Source organism: Neovison vison, chromosome 7 (assembly GCF_020171115.1).
Source record: "Neovison vison isolate M4711 chromosome 7, ASM_NN_V1, whole genome shotgun sequence".
Lineage (NCBI taxonomy): Eukaryota > Metazoa > Chordata > Mammalia > Carnivora > Mustelidae > Neogale > Neogale vison.
In genome coordinates this window covers 108245183-108264142 of record NC_058097.1, presented here as the reverse complement: position 1 = coordinate 108264142, position 18960 = coordinate 108245183, and the positions used below count along the sequence as shown (strand labels likewise).

The window sequence follows — 18960 nt, the reverse complement described above, 5'->3', positions numbered from 1 at the left end:
AGGTTCCTGGGTTCTGCAGATTATTTCGCTACTTTGTCTCTCTCTTCCTTAACAAACTTGATTTTCACATTGCTACTCAGATAATACTTGGTCGGACTGCAGAGAGCCTGCACACTCACGTCAGCGTACAGAGCTGCTGGTAGTGTTACTGACAGTCTCTCGAACAGTCTAAGGTGTTAGGGCATAAAGCTTTGGAGAATGACACCTGATTTAGTTAGCTGACTGCTGCACAAGTAAACACAGATTATGGCTTCCTGACAGGTAAGGGGGTTTACAGTATACTTCAAGAGCTGATTCTATCTTCTATCTGTATCCTGAGGCCACAATAAAATATAAATTTTCACTGACATTTTGGAAAAGACAGATCGCCTACTAAAGCATTATGCGTGTAGTGAATGCTTAATACCAAATACCACAAAGTAGAAAATTCCCTTTTGCAATGTTTAAAAAATCATATTCCCTTTAATTTGGGTCAACTTATAGAACTTCATTTTAAATAGGAAGAACTTCTCAGTATCCATGTCAACCTTATGCAGCAGGCCCCAGCTGGACTCGTTGGCCACGGTGGCTGAGTGAGACAGCAGCAGAAGCTGGCTTAACCTATGCATGATGGCTACAGTGTATACTGGACTTAAAACAAATCTCTCAAATTTTTACACCTTAAACACAAATAAAACAAGTTCAAGTCTTCAGGTTCATAATTTATAACATCTGATAGAAATGATTTCTTCAAGGAAGGAGCAGGTAAGGGGTTAGGGCCACCATTTCTCAATAAAGTGTCTCGTTTTGGATGTTTAAATCCTTAACAGTCAACTGACATACCTCTCCCGAAATGCCTCCCTAACTCATTTATAAATCAACAATATGAATCACATCCTGGGTGTATTAGGAACTGGGGAAAAAGGAGAGCAAACACACACGTCTATTGACTTGAGGCTGCTCTTTGGGACTTGCATACCTGAGCAAATGTCTGGCAATGGTGGATCTATCCACAGTGACTCTGGAGGATGGCAGCACCACAGGGTCAGACATGAGTGTGCTCATGATGGGATCCAGGAACTCATCACAGGCGTCTGCGTAGGTCTCCTCCTCCTGTTGTTGGAGGTCAGCTAGAGACTAAGCACAAACAACTGGTCGTTAAGGTGAATTCACAGAGCAGCAGAATTCCAAATGCTCAGTGACTATAACCTTAAAAGGTCACTGAGGACCCTATAGAGTAACAATGGCAATTCTCAGCCTTTTTAAAAAAAAAGATTTTATTTATTTATTTAACAGAAAGCGACACAGTGAGAGAGGAACATAAGCAGGGGCAGTGGGAGAGGGAGAAGCAGGCATCCCCCTGAGCAGGGAGCCCAAAGAGGGGCTCAATCCCAGGACCCTGGGATCATGACCTGAGCCACAGGCAGCTGCTTAATGACTGAGCCACTCAGGTGCCCGGATTCTCAGCTTTATTTTCTAAAGAGGCCAGGGACGTTATAAAAGCAAACTGAGCATTCAACCCCAACTCCCAAACCTCAGTGTGGCTCAGTGGCTGGCAGTCATGACCAGAGATGGGTTTAAGTGTTAACAAAGAATCTTCTCACACACAAGATCCTCCTGGCAGCAGTCCTACTATAAATGTCATCATTGCAAAGGGGACAGTGGTAAGAGAGTTATTTGCAGAGTCACTCATGCAGTCAGTGTATGAAAAGCAGCTTCTTGTTTTAGGTACAAACAGGTATGGGAGGAGTTTAAAAGTAGCTTCAACATTTTGATCCCTTCATGACTCTAGTTCCTCAGGGACCCATCTGGCTAAACTCTAGGCAAGATGGAGCTCAACTCAATAAAAAAAGTAGTTCAGTGAAGGGAACATGCATGTTAACAAAGAAGGTTTTCTTTCTTTCTTTCTTTTTTTTTTTAAATAAGGAAGGTTTTCTATTATTAGAGCCTGTGCCATGATTTTTCCTTCTTTGTAACTAATGGAGCTCTGTCAAACTCCACCAAAGGGGATTAGTTGAATATAAGATAGAATTTTCAGCTACAAAATATATTACTATTCCCATATAAGCCAATTACTAACTACAAATATAATGAACAAAGAAAATCTAGGGTGCTTGGGTGACTCAGTGGGTTAAGCCTCTGCCTTTGGCTCAGCTCATGATCTCAGGGTCTTGGAATAGAGCCCCACATCGGGCTCTTTGCTCGGCAGGGAGCCTGCTTCCCCCCTACTCTCTGCCTCCCTCTCTCTGCCTACTTGTGATCTCTGTCAAGTAAATAAACAAAATCTTAAAAAAAAAAAAATCTATACAAATCAAAAGACTAAAGACAACTGATCTTGAATTTTTTTTTTTAAAGATTTACTCATTTATTTGACAGACAGAAATCACAACTAGGCAGAGAGGCAGGCAGAGAGAGAGGAGGAAGCAGGCTCCCTGCTGAGCAGAGAGCCCGATTCGGGGCTCGATCCCAGGACCCTGGGATCATGACCTGAGCCGAAGGCAGAGGCTTTAACCCACTGAGCCACCCAGGCGTCCCCTGATCTTGAATTTTATCTGAAAAAGTTTTGCATTAACAATATAGATTTTCAAGTCTATTGGTAACACTGTGCAGAAACAGTCTACAAAAGGCTGTATATTCTTCTCTCCTAGTAGAAGCTTCTTAAATCAATTTTCTGTTCTTTCCTTTCACGTTGAAAAGAGAATTAAGAATATGGTAGTGATGATATGATGATATGATATGGTGATAGATGGAATTTTTAAATTACAGTCTTGTACACCTGAAACTAACACTGTACGTTACTAACTGGAATTCATTTTTTTAAAAGGTTTTATTTATTTATTTGACAGAGAAGGAGAGATCACAAGTAGGCAGAGAGGCAGGCAGAAAGAGGGGGAAGCAAACTCCCTGCCGAGCAGAGAGCCTGATGCAGGCCTCGATCCCAGGACCCTGGGATCATGACCTGAGCCCCAAGGCAAAGGCTTAACCCACTGAGCCACCCAGGCGTCCCAAGGCAATACCCTTTTTACCCCCTTGAAATAGGGTACCAGCAGAACAGTTGAGTGAACACAGTGATTTCTACTGAATAAGTTAATAAACAAATCCTCCTTGCCTTACCTTGATTCTCTCTGCTAAGTTGCTGAAAGCCACAATCATATTCCCGGGCTTATTTATTTTCTTGAGGACTCGGACTGTCTGTGCAAAGAGAGTTGGGGAATAGGAACGTCCATCCTTGGGCACCGTAGCACAGAAGTTCTCCTCGTCCCTGGAAGGTCAGCATCAGAAAGAAACTGAGCATCAGAGGAAAGGTCCTGAGGAACAAGGTTCCCCATCACTTACATGCCATCAATGTTCTTTTGATATAAAAAGATTTCTTCTAATTTTTAGGAAGGAAGTCTATCAAGTATTCCATAACCTTAAAAAGAATACTGCTTTTCTAAACACTGGTTACAAGTATTAAAGTTTACCTTTGCACAGATACAGGCAGAATGCTGAAAATTTTAAACAGTGTCCCAGAGGTCAGACAAAATTTCATGATTAAAACTACGTAAAATTCTTTCATCAACCAACTAGAAATGAACCATTTCTTTTCTATTTCCACATAATTACCAGTCATTCCATTATCAAAACCCCAAATTAGAACATCAGCATTCCCTCTGGCTTGCCCAATTAAATCTCAGGTACCCAAGATTTAAGTAGATTGTGCAGATATCTGATACGAGCTGCTGGGGTTTGAAGTCAAATTCACTGAAGTCCTTGACTTTTAAGGCCCCCATCTTGGGGCCAACCAGGTGCTGCAGGAAGTAGTTCAGCATGGAGATGATGCGCTCAGCCAGGAAAGGATGCACAAAGAGTGATTTGATCTCTAGAAAAAAAGGCAGTCTGTGAAAACTCAACCTATAAGCCATCTTTCACTTACGTCTTAATGTTTCACTTGGAGACCTCTGGGGAATATTTTAAACATTATATGAGTAATACATTTTCACTGTAGGCATGTCACAAAGCATTGGTGAGCAAAAACAAATTATCAAACTACCACCCAGAAATAAACACTGTTAACATTTTCAAATACATCCTTCTAGCTTTTCTGTCCATATTTACAAACATACATATTTTTAAAACAAAATGATTGCATGTATATATTCTGTAACTTACTTTTTCATTAGCCATATCATAAATATCTCACCATTTTGGTAAATATACGTCCCTGTGTTATCTGACATGATAGCCAGTGGCTGGCCTGACGTGTCTATTTAAATTAATTTCAAAATTCGGTTCCGTAGGCACACTGACCTCACATTTCAAGTGTTCAACAGCCACAGATGGCTAGTTTCTACAGTAGGAGTCCAGATTTATAAGCTTTTCCATAAGACAAAGTTCTGTAGGGTAGCAATGATTTGTACTTTTTAAAAAGAATTTTCCTCTTCTTCCTCCTCGATTTGCATTCTTTTTAATGGCCACACAATTTCCCAATGTGTGTTACTTATCTTTATTGCTAGACATTATTTTTACTGCTAGACATTCTATTATAAACATCTCATATCTATTTACACAAGAAAGATTTTATTTTATTTTTTTACATTTGTTTTTTGAAGATTTTTTTTATTTATTTGACAGGCAGAGATCACAAATAGGCAGAGAGGCAGGCAGAGAGAGAGGGAAGCAGACTCCCTGCTGAGCAGAGAGCTTGATGAGGGGTTTGATCCCAGGACACTGGGATCATGACCTGAGCCGAAGGCAGAGGCTTAACACACTGAGCCATCCAGACGCCCAGAAAAGATTTTATTTTTGAGGAAACTCCACACCCAATGTGGGGCTCACACTAACAACCCTGGGACCAAGAATCATATGCCCCACTGAATGAACCAGCCAGGTGCCCCACCATTTCACTTACTAACTTCACTGTGTACATATTTTGTAGTTACTACTTCCTTACAATGATTTTGTAAGGAACTGCTAGGGCACAGGACATAAACTCCAAAAATTAAAAAAAAAAACATTAACACATGCCTTGTCTTGGTAAGTTAGTTTTAGTTTTAGTTTTAGTCAGTCTATTGACTCCACTACTGACGAGAGTTTAGCTCGTATTTCCTGTCCTTCTCTTCCAAATAGAAATCCCAGTATCTAATCAAATCTTTGGTTAAATAACTTAGTTTATGTCATGAAGATTGTAAAAATATCACTCACAGCAGAGCCATATAGTATCCTAGTGATTACATATATAAAATAAGATATATACTAAAAAAAAAGGATTTGTCTATTTGAGAAAGACAAAGAGCAGGTGTGCGAGTGGGGGGAGGGGCAGCAGCAGAGACTCTTCAAGCCGACTCCCCACTGAGCACTGAACCCAATGCGGGGCTCTATCCCACAATCCTGAGATCATGACTTGAGCTGAAACCAAGAGCTGGACGCTCAACCAAATGAGCCACTCAGGCACCCTGGTAATATATACACTTTTTTTTTTTTTTTAAAAGATTTTATTCATTTATTGGACAGAGAGAGACTACAAGCAGGCAGAGAGGCAGGCAGAGAGAGAGAGGAGGAAGCAGGCTCCCCGCTGAGCAGAGAGCCCGATGCGGGACTCGATCCCAGGACCCTAAGATCATGACCTGAGCTGAAGGCAGCGGCCTAACCCACTGAGCCACCCAGGTGCCCAATATATACACTTTTTAATGTAACTTTGTAAAAATCTGTATGCTTATTTTCAGAGTACCAATCACTAAATATTTCTAACCTCTCCGCCAGATATGTAAAACTCTCGATAGGATTTCCTTCTTTCTTTCTTTCTTTTTTTTTTTTTAAAGATTTTATTTATGGGACACCTGGGTGTCAGTCAGTTAAGCCGCTGCCTTCAGCTCAGGTCATGAGCCTGGGATCGAGTCCTGCATCGGGCTCCTTGCTCAGTGGGGAGCCTACTTCTCCCACTCCCTCTCTCTGCCACTCTGTCTGCTTGTGTTTTCTTTCTTTCTGTCAAATAAACAGATAAAATCTTAAAAAAAAAAGATTTTATTTATTTGACAGAGAGAGATACAGAGTGAGAGGGAACACAAGCAAGGGGAGTGGGAGAGGGAGAAGCAAGCTTCCCACAGAGCAGGGAGCCTGATGCGGGGCTCTGTCCCAGGACCCAGGAATCATGACCTGAGCTGAAGGCAGATGCCCAATGACAGCTACCCAGGTGCCCCTCGATAAGATCATTTCTAGCAGTTCTGTATTTTTTGGAAATGCTCCTTCTGGAAGCTCCCATCTGTCACTCCAATCTGGACTCCTTGCTCTATCAGCCTGTTGCATGGTGGTCAAACAAGCTCCTTTTACCACCATCCTGGACACTTTGTCTCCTATGGGATTCCACCTTCCTCCTCTGGATTTACTCTCTCACTCTGATGGAAGGTATCTTTTTTTTTAAGATTTTATTTATTTATTTGACAGACAGAGATCACAAGTAGGCAGAGAGGCAGGCAGGGAGAGAGAGGAGGAAGCAGGCTCTCCGCGGAGCAGAGAGAGGACCCTGGCATCATGACCTGAGCCAAAGGCAGAGGCTTTAACCCACTGAGCCACCCAGATGCCCCTTGTCTTTTTTTTAAGATTTTACTTTTGGGGGCGCCTGGGTGGCTCAGTGGGATAAGCCTCTGCCTTCGGCTTGGGTCATGGTCTCAGGGTACTGGGTACAGTGCAGGGCTCTATCCCAGGACCCTGGGATCATGACCTGAGCCGAAAGCAGAGGCTTTAACCCATTGAGCCACCCTGGTGCCCCTGGAATATATCTTTTTTAACTTCTCAAGGAACGCTACACTGGAAGTAAATCTGATGCCTTCACCCTTGAAAATGTCCTCATGTTCACCTTCAAACAGAAATGACAGTGAGGCTGGTTATGGCATTCTGGGCTGAAAAACTATTTTCCATGAGGAGTGTGTTCCAGCTTCCAATGTCATTGTTGGGAAAATCAAAGACATTTTATACTTAAAACACTGGATATTAGCTGACTTTTCTTGGGACATTTTAGGCTCTTCTCTTTACCTTGATTTCCTGAAATGTCACAAAGTCACCTCAGAGTGAGAGTTTAAAAGGTCCCTGTGCCAGGCACATTGTGGCACTTTCAAGTTAGAGGCTTTTAGTCTTTGAGAATTTTTTTTTTTTTTAAAGATTTTATTTATTTATTTGACAGACAGAGATCACAAGTAGGCAGAGAGGCAGGCAGAGAGAGAGAGGAGGAAGCAGGCTCTCTGCGGAGCAGACAGCCCGATGTGGGGCTCGATCCCAGGACACTGGGTTCATGACCTGAGCCGAAGGCAGAGGCTTTAACCCACTGAGCCACCCAGGCACCCCAATCTTTGAGAATTTTTGGTATTATTTCTTTGATAATTTCCTCCACACCATTTTTTTTTGAGACTTTCTGGATTGATCCTTTGTTTTCTTATCCTTTCCATTTTAATTTCCAACACTTTTTCTTTCTTTTCTACTTTCATGGAAGAGCTCCTTCATGTGATCCTCTAACCCTTCTACTGACAGGTAAAAATTACTTAAATTGTATTTTCAGTATCCAAGATCTCTTTCTTATTCTTTGAATAGTACCTTTTATTGCCTCTTTGTTCTTGTTTTATGGATGCTAGATCTTCTCTTATTCCTCTGAGATTATAAACAGCTCTTAAAAATGTTTTCATCCAGGGGGACGCCTGGGTGGCTCAGTTGGTTGGGCAGCTGCCTTCAGCTCGGGTCATGATCCCGGCGTCCTGGGATCAAGTCCCGCATCGGGCTCCTTGCTCGGCGGGGAGCCTGCTTCTCCCTCTGCCTCTGCCTGCCTCTCTGTCTGCCTGTGCTCGCTCTCTCTCCCTCTCTCTCTCACAAATAAATAAATAAAATCTTTAAAAAAAAAAAAAAAATGTTTTCATCCAGGGATGCCTTGGTGGCTCAGTCAGTAAGGCCACTGCCTTTGGCTCAGGTCATGATCCCAGGGTCCTGGGATTGAGACCCGCACTAGGCTCCTTGCTCAGCAGGGAGCCTGCTTCTCTCCTTCTCTGCCTGCCACTCTGCTTGCCTGTGTGTGCTCGTTCTCTCTGACAAACAAGTAAATAAATAAAATCTTAAAAAAACTTTTTTTTTCATCCAGTATCTGTGTTTCATGTTGGAGGATTTCCTCAAATGTCTGGCGATTCTTGGTTATCATTTCATATGTAATCAATAAAAAATTATTAACGAAATATTTTACTTTTTTTTTTTTTTTTAAAGATTTTATTTATTTATTTGACAGAGATCACAAGCAGACAGAGAGGCAGGCAGAGAGAGGGAGAGGAGGAAGCAGGCTCCCCGCAGAGCAGAGAGCCTGATGTGGGACTCGATCCCAGGACCCTGAGATCATGACCCGAGCCGAAGGCAGCGGCTTAACCCACTGAGCCACCCAGGCGCCCGGAAATATTTTACTTCTTAAAAAAAATATTGGGATGCCTGGGTGGCTCAGCTGGTTGGACGACTGCCTTTGGCTCAGGTCATGATCCCGGAGTCCCGGGATCAGTCCCTTATAAGGCTCCCAGCTCCACGGGGAGTCTGCTTCTCTCTCTGACCTTCTCCTCGCTCATGCTCTCTCTCACTGTCTCTCTCTCAAATAAATAAATATATAAAACCTTAAAAAAAAAAAAATACTAAGTCTTGGGGCACCTGGGTGGCTAAGTGGGTTAGGCCTCTGCCTTTGGCTCGGGTCATGGTTTCAGGGTCCTGGGATCGAGCCCCACGTTGGGTTCTCTGCTCAGCGGGGAGCCTGTTTCCCTATCTCTCTCTGCCTACTTGTGGTATCTCTCTCCGTCAAACAAATAAATAAAATCTTTAGGGTCATGATCTCAGGGTCCTGGGATCGAGCCCTGCATCAGGCTCTCGGCTCAGCGGGGAGCCTGCTTCCCCCCCTCTCTCTGCCTGCCTCTCTGCCTACTTGTGATCTCTGTCAAATAAATAAAATCTTAAAAAAAAAATGCCTAATAAACACATGTAGCAAGTGGCTACTGAACTGGATACTGTAGCTTGAGAGGGAGTACAGGTAAGTGTCTTTGATCTACCACATTTAACCAGAGTTCAAGAATGTTTTTCAGGTTAATACACACACTCTCCCCCAGATATATTTATATGGCTAACTTGTTCTCAAGAAAAATTACACTAACTTATGCTTTCTGGCAAGCTGTGTGAGGGTGAATGTTTCTCATTTCAACAGGCATCTTCTTTTTCATTTTAAGTAGGCTCTGTGTCCAGTGTGGAGCTCAACGCATAGTCTAATGTGGTCATGTGATCTCATGACCCTGAGATCAAGACCTGAGCTGTGTGATCAAGAGCTGGATGCCTGACTGAGCCACCTGGGCGCCCTGGGCATCATTCTTCTTGAAGCTTCTCTAGTGGTTCATTTCCCTCTCAGATTGTGTAGAATACTATTGCCAGAGTCTGAATTCTTAGTTTCAGCTGGGCTGATCCCTCAAATGAAGCAGATCTTGACCACTGGATTTTCTGGGAACACAGTGCTTTGTGTCCTTACCTGATGTCAGAAAGGCAAGGGTACCAATTGTTTCATTGGACATGATGTTATGGAAACGTGCCAGCTGTCCAAACATCTGTAGGCCGGCCTCCTTCTCTCGGCGGGCTTCTGGAGTCAGACTATCCCATTCACCTCGGTCTTTCTCAATCTGTTGAATCTTTATCTTGCTCAAATACTAAAGAAACCAGAGGTGAAATGTATCAGAGAAGAAAGTACAGTTGAAGAGAAGATGATATTTCAGTGGTTATATTAATTTTTTAATTTTTAAAATTTATTTATCTGCAAGAGCATAAGAACAGGTACAGGGACAGAAGCAGAGGGAGAGAGATCTCAAGTAGATTCTCTGTTGAACGCAGAGTGTGACATGGGGCTCGACCCCACCACCCGAGACAAAATTAAGAGTTGGATGCTCAGGGCGCCGGGGTGGCTCAGTGGGTTAAGCCTGTCTTTGGCTCGGGTCATGTTCTCAGGATCCTGGGATCGAGCCCCGAATCAGGCTCTCTGCTCAGCAGGGAGCTTGCTTCCCCCACTTCCTGCCTGCCTCTCTGCCTACTTGTGATCTTTGTCAAATAAATAAATAAAGTCTTTAAAGAGTTGGATGCTCAACCAACTAAGCCACCCAGGTGCCCCTTAAGCCGTTCTATTTATTTATTTATGTTTAAGCCGTTCTATTTAAAATCTAGTTTGTCTTTATTTTAATAAAAAAAAAAAGATTTTATTTATTTATTTGTCAGAGAGAGAGTGAGCGAGCGAGCAAGCATGCACAAATAGGGGGACTGGCAGGCAGAGGGGGAGGCAAGCTCCCTGCTGAGCAGGGAATCCTATGTGGGACTCCATCCTAGGACCCTGGGATGCTGACTTGAGTCAAAGGCAGATACTTAACCAAATGAGCCACCCAGGCATCCCTAAAATCTAGTTTAGTAACCAGGAAAACGGGGGACTATGTAAGAAATGTGAGCCTTTATTTCTCAGCATAGGGCTGAGGTTCCATATAGATTTGTTTTACTCATTTGTTCCATGTGAGTATTATAGCCTCTGAAATAGAAAGGAGGATAAATAGTATCGTGTCTGAAATCCAGGCAAAAATAAACAGGCTGAAATGAAAAAAAGGGACAAATCCTTCTTAAAAAATGAAAAACAACAAAAACAACAAAAAACAACCCCAAAACCTCCAAAAGTCCCAACAAAACCAAACCGGAGTCCCGGGATCAGTCCCTTATAGGGCTCCCAGCTCCACAGGGAGTCTGCTTCTCTCTCTGACCTTCTCCTCGCTCATGCTCTCTCTCACTGTCTCTCTCTCAAATAAATAAATATATAAAATCTTAAAAAAAAAAACCTGCCTCTCAAAAAACAAAGCTCTATCAAATATGCAAGATGTCTGGAAGGAGAAGCATAAATATTAAAGACTGTCTACTTCTCATCATTCTTGCAGTCCTATGACAATGCCATCTGGTGTCATTCTTTGTATCACAGAGCTCTTGCTCAGAAGGGTCTATTTACTAAAGGACTTGCTCGTGTTTTCTATGAAAGCCTATCTAAAATCAAGAATTATGGGACTATGAAAAAAGCAGGAACTCTCCTCACAGATTAAATACAAGTTACTGGGGTGCCTGGGTGGCTCAGCCGTTAAGCATCTGCCTTTGGCTCGGGTCATGATCCCAGGTTCCTGAGGTTGAGCCCACATTGGGCTCCCTGCTCAGTGGGAAGCCTGCTCCTCCCTCTCCCACTCCCCCCTGCTTGTGTTCCCTGTCTCCCTGTGTCTCTCTCTGTCAAATAATAAATAAATCTTAATAAACAAATAAATAAATGTATGTACGTACGTATGTCTGTATGTATGTTACTGGGGGACTGCAAATCAATATGAGGAGGTCGTGGCTGTCCCACAGGCCACCTGCATGGCTTACCTACCTCATGTCCCTTTGGGCCACTGCCTTAGCTTTCTTACAGTGGTCACCAATAGGGGAACTTTTTTTCCTTAAGACTTTTATTTTTTTAAAGATTTTATTTATTTATTTGACACACAGAGAGAGAAAGCACAAGTAAGCGGAGCAGCAGGCAGAGAGAGGGGGAAGGAGGCTCCCCACTGAGCAGAGAGCCCCATCTGGGGCTCAATCCCAGGACCCTGGGATCATGACCTGAGCCAAAGGCAGAGGCTTAATCCACTGAGCCACCCAGTGGGTTTCTTTCAGTGCCCCTTTCTTAAGATTTTTTATTTATTTATTTGACAGAGAGAGGCACAGCAGGGGGAGCAGTAGGCAGAGGGAGAAGGAGAAGCATGCTTGCCGAGCAGGGAGTCTGATGCGTGGCTTGATCTCAGGACACTGGGATCATGACCTGAGCCAAAGGCAGACGCTTAACCAACTGAGCCACCCAGGCACCCCAGGGAAGTTGTATTTTATTTTTTTAAAGATTTTATTTATTTATTTGGCAGAGAGACACAGCTAGAGAGGGAACACAAGCAGGGGGAGTGGGAGGGGGAGTAGCAGGCTTCCCACAAAGCAGAGAGCCCGCTGTGGGGCTTGATCCAAGGACCCTGGGATCATGACCTGAGCTGAAGGCAGACACTTAACAACTGAGCCACCCAGGCGCCCCCTAGGGGAGTTTTTAATATGAGCAAAAAGCAGCTCCATGAGGGATGAGTAAGGATATGATGCACTGAAGCTGGTGACAAGGCACCCAGGTGAAGACTTTGGGAAACATGCGTTTCAAATGTAAAGATCTGAGAGCCTATGGACAGGTGAAGAGTCTGGTGACCTGCAGTGTTTATACGAAAAAATAACCAAAACCAGAGAGTTTTTTTTAAGTAGTGGCACAAAAATCAGAATCTTTCAGGAAGGGGATAAGAATCATTGCCTTAGTGAGTCACTGTTACTCATGGGTTGGGATTGACAATGGTTGAAAGTTATTGACCAGGGATGCCTGGGTGGCTCAGTTGGTTAAGCGACTGCTTTCAGCTCAGGTCATGATCCCAGAGTCCCAGGATCGAGTCCCGCATCGGGCTCCCGGCTCCGCGGGGAGTCTGCTTCTCCCTCTGACCTTCTCATCGCTCATGCTCTCTCTCAAATAAATAAATACAATCTTTAAAAAAAAAAAAAAAAAAAAAAGGAAGTTATTGACCAAACGCGAGGTCTTTGGATTTCCTTCTGTGCTGCTAGCATGATTAATCATGCCGGTTTACCTTAGTTTTAGCTTTCTTTTCCACTTTATCGCCCAAGTTTATGAGGCTTCAATGACCCTTGATATTGGTCTCTAATGGAATAATATCTATCAACCTCTGTAATGGCAAGGCTCATGGTACGTTACTTCTCATAAATTTTTGGTGTCCAAACTGGTACTATGGGCATAAAGATTGGTCTATTCTAACATTTTTTTTTTTAAAGATTTTATTTGTTTATTTGAGAGACAGAGAGCACAACTAGAAGGGCAAAGGTTAGAGGAGAGGGAGAAGCAAGCTCCCCAATGAGCAGGGAGCCTGATGTAGGACTCGATCCCAGGACCCTGAGATTGTGACATGAGGTGAAGTCTGACTGAGCCACTCAGGTGTCCCGAGACTGCTCTATTCTAATCTGAAGGTAAAAAGTATGTATTTATTATTTGATAAGGGCAGTTAAATCTGTCCTAAAGAATTTTTATTTAAATACTTTATTTGTTTGTCAGAGAGAGCGAGCGAGCACAAGCAGAGGGAATGGCAGGTAGAGGGAGAAGCTGGCTCCTCACTGAGCAGGGTGCCCAATCCAGGACTTGATCCCAGGACCCTGGGTCATGACCCGAGAGGAAGGCAGACTTAACCCACTAAACGACCCATGCATCCCTAAAATTTTAGTTGGCTTAACCAACTAAACCACCCATGCATCCCTAAAATTTTTTAATTTACTTATTCTTACCTGTATGGCTTCATCCAGGAGAAAGATGGCATCATTCATCAGCAGGTTAAGAAAGCGGAGGAAAAGCGGGGGATTCATGGCTTCTAAATTCTTAGAGGCATAGTCAGCCAAATCCTGTTAAGTCCCAGCCCAAGACAAAACCATTTTAGTACCGAACCACAACTCAGTGGGGCATATCTGAAGTAAAACTCAGAGAACTCAGCTTTGGCTTCACCAAAAACTCTCTCACCTTAATGCTCTCTCGATAGGTATCTGTTCCCCACATGTACCTTAGGATGGGATACATGGGACGTCGGTAATTAAACTTCTGTTCAAATTGATGGGGGTCTCCTGGAATAGGGTAAGAGCAAAAACCCAGCAAAGGTGGTGCTACTAGAGACAGAGAAGAGTTTATGCCTGGGAAGCCATTTTCTTTTATTCTGAATGTGTCAAGACTACTGGTAATATCTGCCCTGGGAGTTTACAAAGGCCCAGAATGACAGCCAAGTGTTTACTTATTTCCTTACTGACAGAATAAGAGGGAGACAGACAGGGACGCCTGGGTGGCTCAGTCAGTTAGGCATCTGCCTGCATCTCGGGTCGTGGTCTCGGGGTTCTGGGATCGAGCCCTGCATCGGGCTCTCCGCTCAGCAGGGAGCCTGCTTTTCCCTCTCCCTCCTCCCCATAGCTTGTGCTCTCTCACAAATAAATAAATAAATAAATATTTAAAAAAAAAAAAAAAAAGAGGGAGACAGACATAAAAGATGCCACATACAGAAAAGGACAAGGACCAAGCTGTCCACTAAAAGCCAGGGGAAACAAATGCTTCCATATCCAAATGTAAAGTCTTATCAGACTCTGAATGAGGCCTCCAAACTGACTGTTGTGGCAGTGACAGCCACATGCTGAACAGGATATTAAGTAACCTCCACGTTCCTCATAGACAACATTCCAGCTGCAAGATGAACTGGCTCTTAGTAACTCTGAAAAATCAGGTCAGGGGCTAAAAACCTGAGGCTTATACTGTTTTGACCAATCAAAGGAACTGCTCCATCTCTGTAGCTTGGGTCATATGATGAAAGTAGAATATGGGATTTGAAGTCAGAATATATAGGTTTTCCCTTTGGCTCCACTTATTTCAAGTCTCTTAATATTTTTAAACTTCTACTTGCTCAGCAATAAAACAGGAATTAGAATCGCATGTAAAGGGCTGAAATGGTCATATAATGAGATAACTGCAGTGATTCACTGTGTGACTGTATATGTATTAGGAAGATTTACATGAACTATCTCATTAGTTGTCACTTCACCCCATTTTATAGATGAGGACGCTAAGGCTCAGAGGTGAGCAAGTGACAAAACCAAGACTTAAATAGGAAAGGCACTCAGAACAATGTTAAATATCTCTTTAAATGTTAACTGTATTTATCACCGGATGGTAGGACAACTTTTATTTTTTTAATTTAGAACATTTCTTTTAAAAGGGGTCTTGTAGGGGCGCCTGGGTGGCTCAGGGGGTTAAGCCGCTGCCTTCGGCTCAGGTCATGATCTCAGGGTCCTGGGATCGAGTCCCGCGTCGGGATCTCTGCTCAGCGGGGAGACTGCTCCCCTCTCTCTCACTCTCTGCCTGCCTTTCTGTCTACTTGTGATCTCTCTCTGTCAAATAAATAAATAAATTCTTAAAAGGGGTTTTGTATAAGTGCCTAACATATATTATTTACTGGTTGAGATGGGGTACAGTTTACTTTTGATCTCAGGGTGGTGAATTTGAGCCCCATGTTGGAGACAGAGTTTACTTAAAAAAAAAAAAAAAAAAAAAGATAGGGCGCCTGAGTGGCTCAGTGGGTTAAGCCTCTGCCTTCGGCTCAGGTCATGAGCTCAGGGTCCTGGGATCGAACCCCACATCAGGCTCTCTGCTCAGTGGGGAGCCTGCTTCCCTCTCCCCATCTGCCTGCCTGCCTACTTGTGATCTTTCTAATAAATAAATAAAATCTTTAAAAAAAAAAAAGAAAAAAGAAAAAAGAACTGTCCCACTATTCAGCAATTTTGAGGCAGATAAAAATAAGTACTTGGGGTAGGGGTGACTAGGTGAGTCAGTTGGTTATGACCTTAGGGTTGTGAGAGTGAGCTCCGCACTAGGCTCCACACTGGTGTGGCTCCTGCTTAAGGTTCATCCTCTACCTCCTCCCCTGCCCCTCCCCAACCCCCACTAGAAAAAGAAAGAAGACATAGGTTGTAACTGAACAGGGTACTTTGCTGGAACATAATTAAATCAAGCATGTAATAAAATTGATAAGAGTATGTGGGTCTTTTTTTTTAGATTTTTTTTTTTTAATTAAAGATTCTTTTTATTGTCAGAGAGAGAGAGTGTATACACATGCACAAGCAGAGGAAGTGGCAGGCAGAGGGAGAAACAGGCTCCCCACAGAGCAAGGAGCCTGATGTGGGACTCGATCCCAGGACCCCCATGATCACAACCTGAGCCGAAGGTAATAATTTAACTGACTGAGCCACCTAGGCATCCCCATAGATTTTATTTATCTATTTGAGAGAGAGAGAGAGAAAAAGAGAGGCAAGAGTTGGGGGAGGGACAGAAGGAGAGGGAGAAGCTGATTCCCTGCTGAGTGGAGCCTGACATGGGCCTCCAACCCAGGACCCTGAGATCATAACCTGAGCCAAAGTCAACTGCTTACCAACTGATCCACCCCAGGCAACGCCCCCACCCTTGTTTTTCTTTTTGAGGGGAGAGAGAATCAACCTGATTCTACCACTTAGTTGTATGACACAGACAAATTATCTTTTCAAGTATTCATGTCCTTATATGTACAACAGGGATGATGTAGTAAAACTTGCCAGATGGTGACAAATTAATGAAACAATGTAAGAAAAGCACTTAGCATCAAGGCTGGCACATAGATATTCCGTAACTGATGGCTGATGCTATTTTTCTGACATTAAATACTGATCAAGCTAGGAGACTCCACTAGGGATCTGCTTCTCAGTTCTGGACTGCTTTACCTGTAAACTCAATGTCCACAAACACCTTGATTAGAGCTTCTGCAAGGTGGGCTGCATAGGGAAAGTTGCAGAACACACGTTTCCGGTGGAACACACTGGTTACCAAGGGATTTGGCGTCTGGTCCAGGTGGGGCATCACTGCTTCCAATACCTCAGCCAGTTTGGCCCTTAGGTGAGGATTCTTCATTCTGCACAAAGGACAGAAAGCCAGTTGAGCAGGCAGAAAAGTTAACTCTCAAACTGATGACTATTTTCTCCACATGAGACAAAATACCCTCTACCACTGCTGGAAGAGAAAAGAGGGTTCTGTCTTGTCCAGGCTGTCAGTTTCTGTGGGTAACATAGGGTACAACATCATTTAACTTTTGAGATCATAGCCGGCCAAGTATGAGGACGAGTACTCAAGTTTTTCTATAATGTCTAGCCATTCTGTTTACTCTTCTATAATAATCTACTGTTTACTGCTTACATTCCCTGACAGTTTCATTGAGGAGAAACCTGCCTTTCTAAGCTTCCTGAGGGCCAGGGTCAGGCTGCAGTTCTACATTACTGACGCCAGACAGCACGTGTGCCTGATAAATCCTAGTTGGCTCATGACTTCTCCCTGGGTCGGGTCTGCTCAGCTCAGGGAAGGACTGGCTTCTACCTACTTCTCACTAACATGGCTCAGGGCATTGCACATCATTCCATTTGCACACACGGTTTCCTTTGGCCTGACACCAAAAACGCCAGGGAAGCAACTCTACAGGTCAGTGAGCATCTCTGAGAAAGGGGAGCAGAAGCTCTGAATGAGAAGATGAGGTTTGAAAGCATTTACCTGTGTTTACTGCTCATGCAACTCAGAACGTTAAGGGTAAACTTTGTGATCATACAGAACTACCTGCACTGGTAAGGTTTTTGGCATTAAGGTAACTATTTTAACCAGCCACTTGCAGTGGAATTCCCACTGGTTCTCTCACAAGCACGTGTGGATTCTTTGTAGGCAAAGTCCTTGGCTTGTTATGCCTCTCAAGACAGGGAATTTCCAGCTACCCGCAAGCACGGTCAGGTGATTCATTATTGTTAACCCCACTTCTGAAGGAAGCCCTTCTGATTCAGGCTTGTGTGTTCTTGGTTGAGAAGTTTTCTGAATGCTCTGCACCTCTAAGTGGTATCAGAGCCCAGCTTCCAACACCTCACCTTTCTATGCTTCCAGTGAAAATCGTAATAAAGTGAAGAACATGTTCTAGGGAGTCGGCAGATGTCTCCAAGATGTCATCGGCAAAGCGGCGGAGAAAAATGAGGAAATCGCCCAAGTTATCTGCAAAAAATTCTGAAAAAGAAAACATTTACTGCAATTAGTGAAACATCTGACTTTCAGTATTAAGCAATATTGAAATTCTTCCCTTTTGCTCTACCTAATGAAGATTAAAAAGTCCCAAATGTCTTAGTAGGTACTAAGAATGGAGACAAGGTCATAAATGCAGACTCTCCTTTAAAGGTAAGTCAATTTTTCAGGGCGCCTGGGGGGCTCAGTCATTAAGTGTCTGCCTTCAGCTCAGGTCATGATCCCAGGGTGCTGGGACCGAGTCCCGCACTGGGCTCCCTGCTCAGTGGGAGGCCTGCTTCTTCTTCTCCCACTTCCCCTGCTTATGTTTCCTCTCTTGCTGTGTCTCTGTCAAATAAATAAAGTCTTTGGAAAAAAAAGGAAGGGTAAGTCAAATTTTATTTCTATCCAATTCAATATGAAAATAGCAGACACACAAAATACTGTTCACACACCAGTGCAACTTGAAAAGGTACACTGATAGACATTCATTTCACACTCAAGGTTAACTGTGCATTAAATAACCCTTTAGATGGATAAAGAATCTTCAACAAAGATGAATACATTAGATGACTCTGGTCATCCGTCTCTAGGATGGTCCTCCAATTATCTCTGCTTCCTGGTATTCATGTCCTTGTGTGTCCCTCCTGACACTCGCCCAGAGGATAGGCATATAGGAGCAATGGTATATGTATTTCCATGGTGAGGTTATAAAAGCCTATAGCTTCCTTGCTCTCAAGGAAGCCAGCTGCCATATCACGAACAGTACTAGGGAGAGATCTGTGTGACCTGGAAAAGAGGCCAGTAAACAAATGAGGTCTGCCAACAACCACATGACCTGGCTTGTAAGCAGATCCTCCAGTTCTGGTCAAGGCCTCAGATTCCTATGGCCCTGACCAACAGCTCGGCCACAGCCGCACGAAGAGACCCAGAGGCAGAACCATGCGGCCAAGCCACTCCTGGACTCCTGACCCACAGAATACGTGTAAGACGACATTTGTTTTAGGTGCTACGTTTTGGGATGATCTGTTATTTAGCAAGAGATGACCAATACGGTGATCAAGAACATACAACCTGATTTTGATAGACAGCATCTGCCAACTCCTCACCGACAAACCTACATACACAATCAACCAACAGGGTGATCAGAGTTTTTCTTCCCCTGAAGAAGAGCACAGGGAGAGCCGGACAGATAAATTTAGAAGATGGACAATGGAAACAACATTAATGCTAAAACTAACAGCTCTGAAAACCCTGGCAGCACTTAATCCTTTGAGGATTATTTTCTG

General features: G+C 43.5%; 1 protein-coding gene across 1 annotated transcript in view; it reads right to left on the bottom strand.

Moving 5' to 3' along the window:
* The window catches only part of UBE4A (ubiquitination factor E4A), a 41859-nt gene that overhangs the window by 3158 nt on the left and 19741 nt on the right, over positions 1-18960 (bottom strand). The window contains exons 12-19 of the mRNA XM_044257939.1: positions 17545-17677; positions 16366-16553; positions 13598-13698; positions 13369-13482; positions 9485-9659; positions 3661-3841; positions 3094-3241; positions 959-1116 (exon numbers count right to left, since the gene is read on the bottom strand). Coding sequence (XP_044113874.1) covers positions 959-1116; positions 3094-3241; positions 3661-3841; positions 9485-9659; positions 13369-13482; positions 13598-13698; positions 16366-16553; positions 17545-17677 — 1198 coding nt within the window. The remainder of the gene's footprint in view (positions 1-958; positions 1117-3093; positions 3242-3660; positions 3842-9484; positions 9660-13368; positions 13483-13597; positions 13699-16365; positions 16554-17544; positions 17678-18960) is intronic.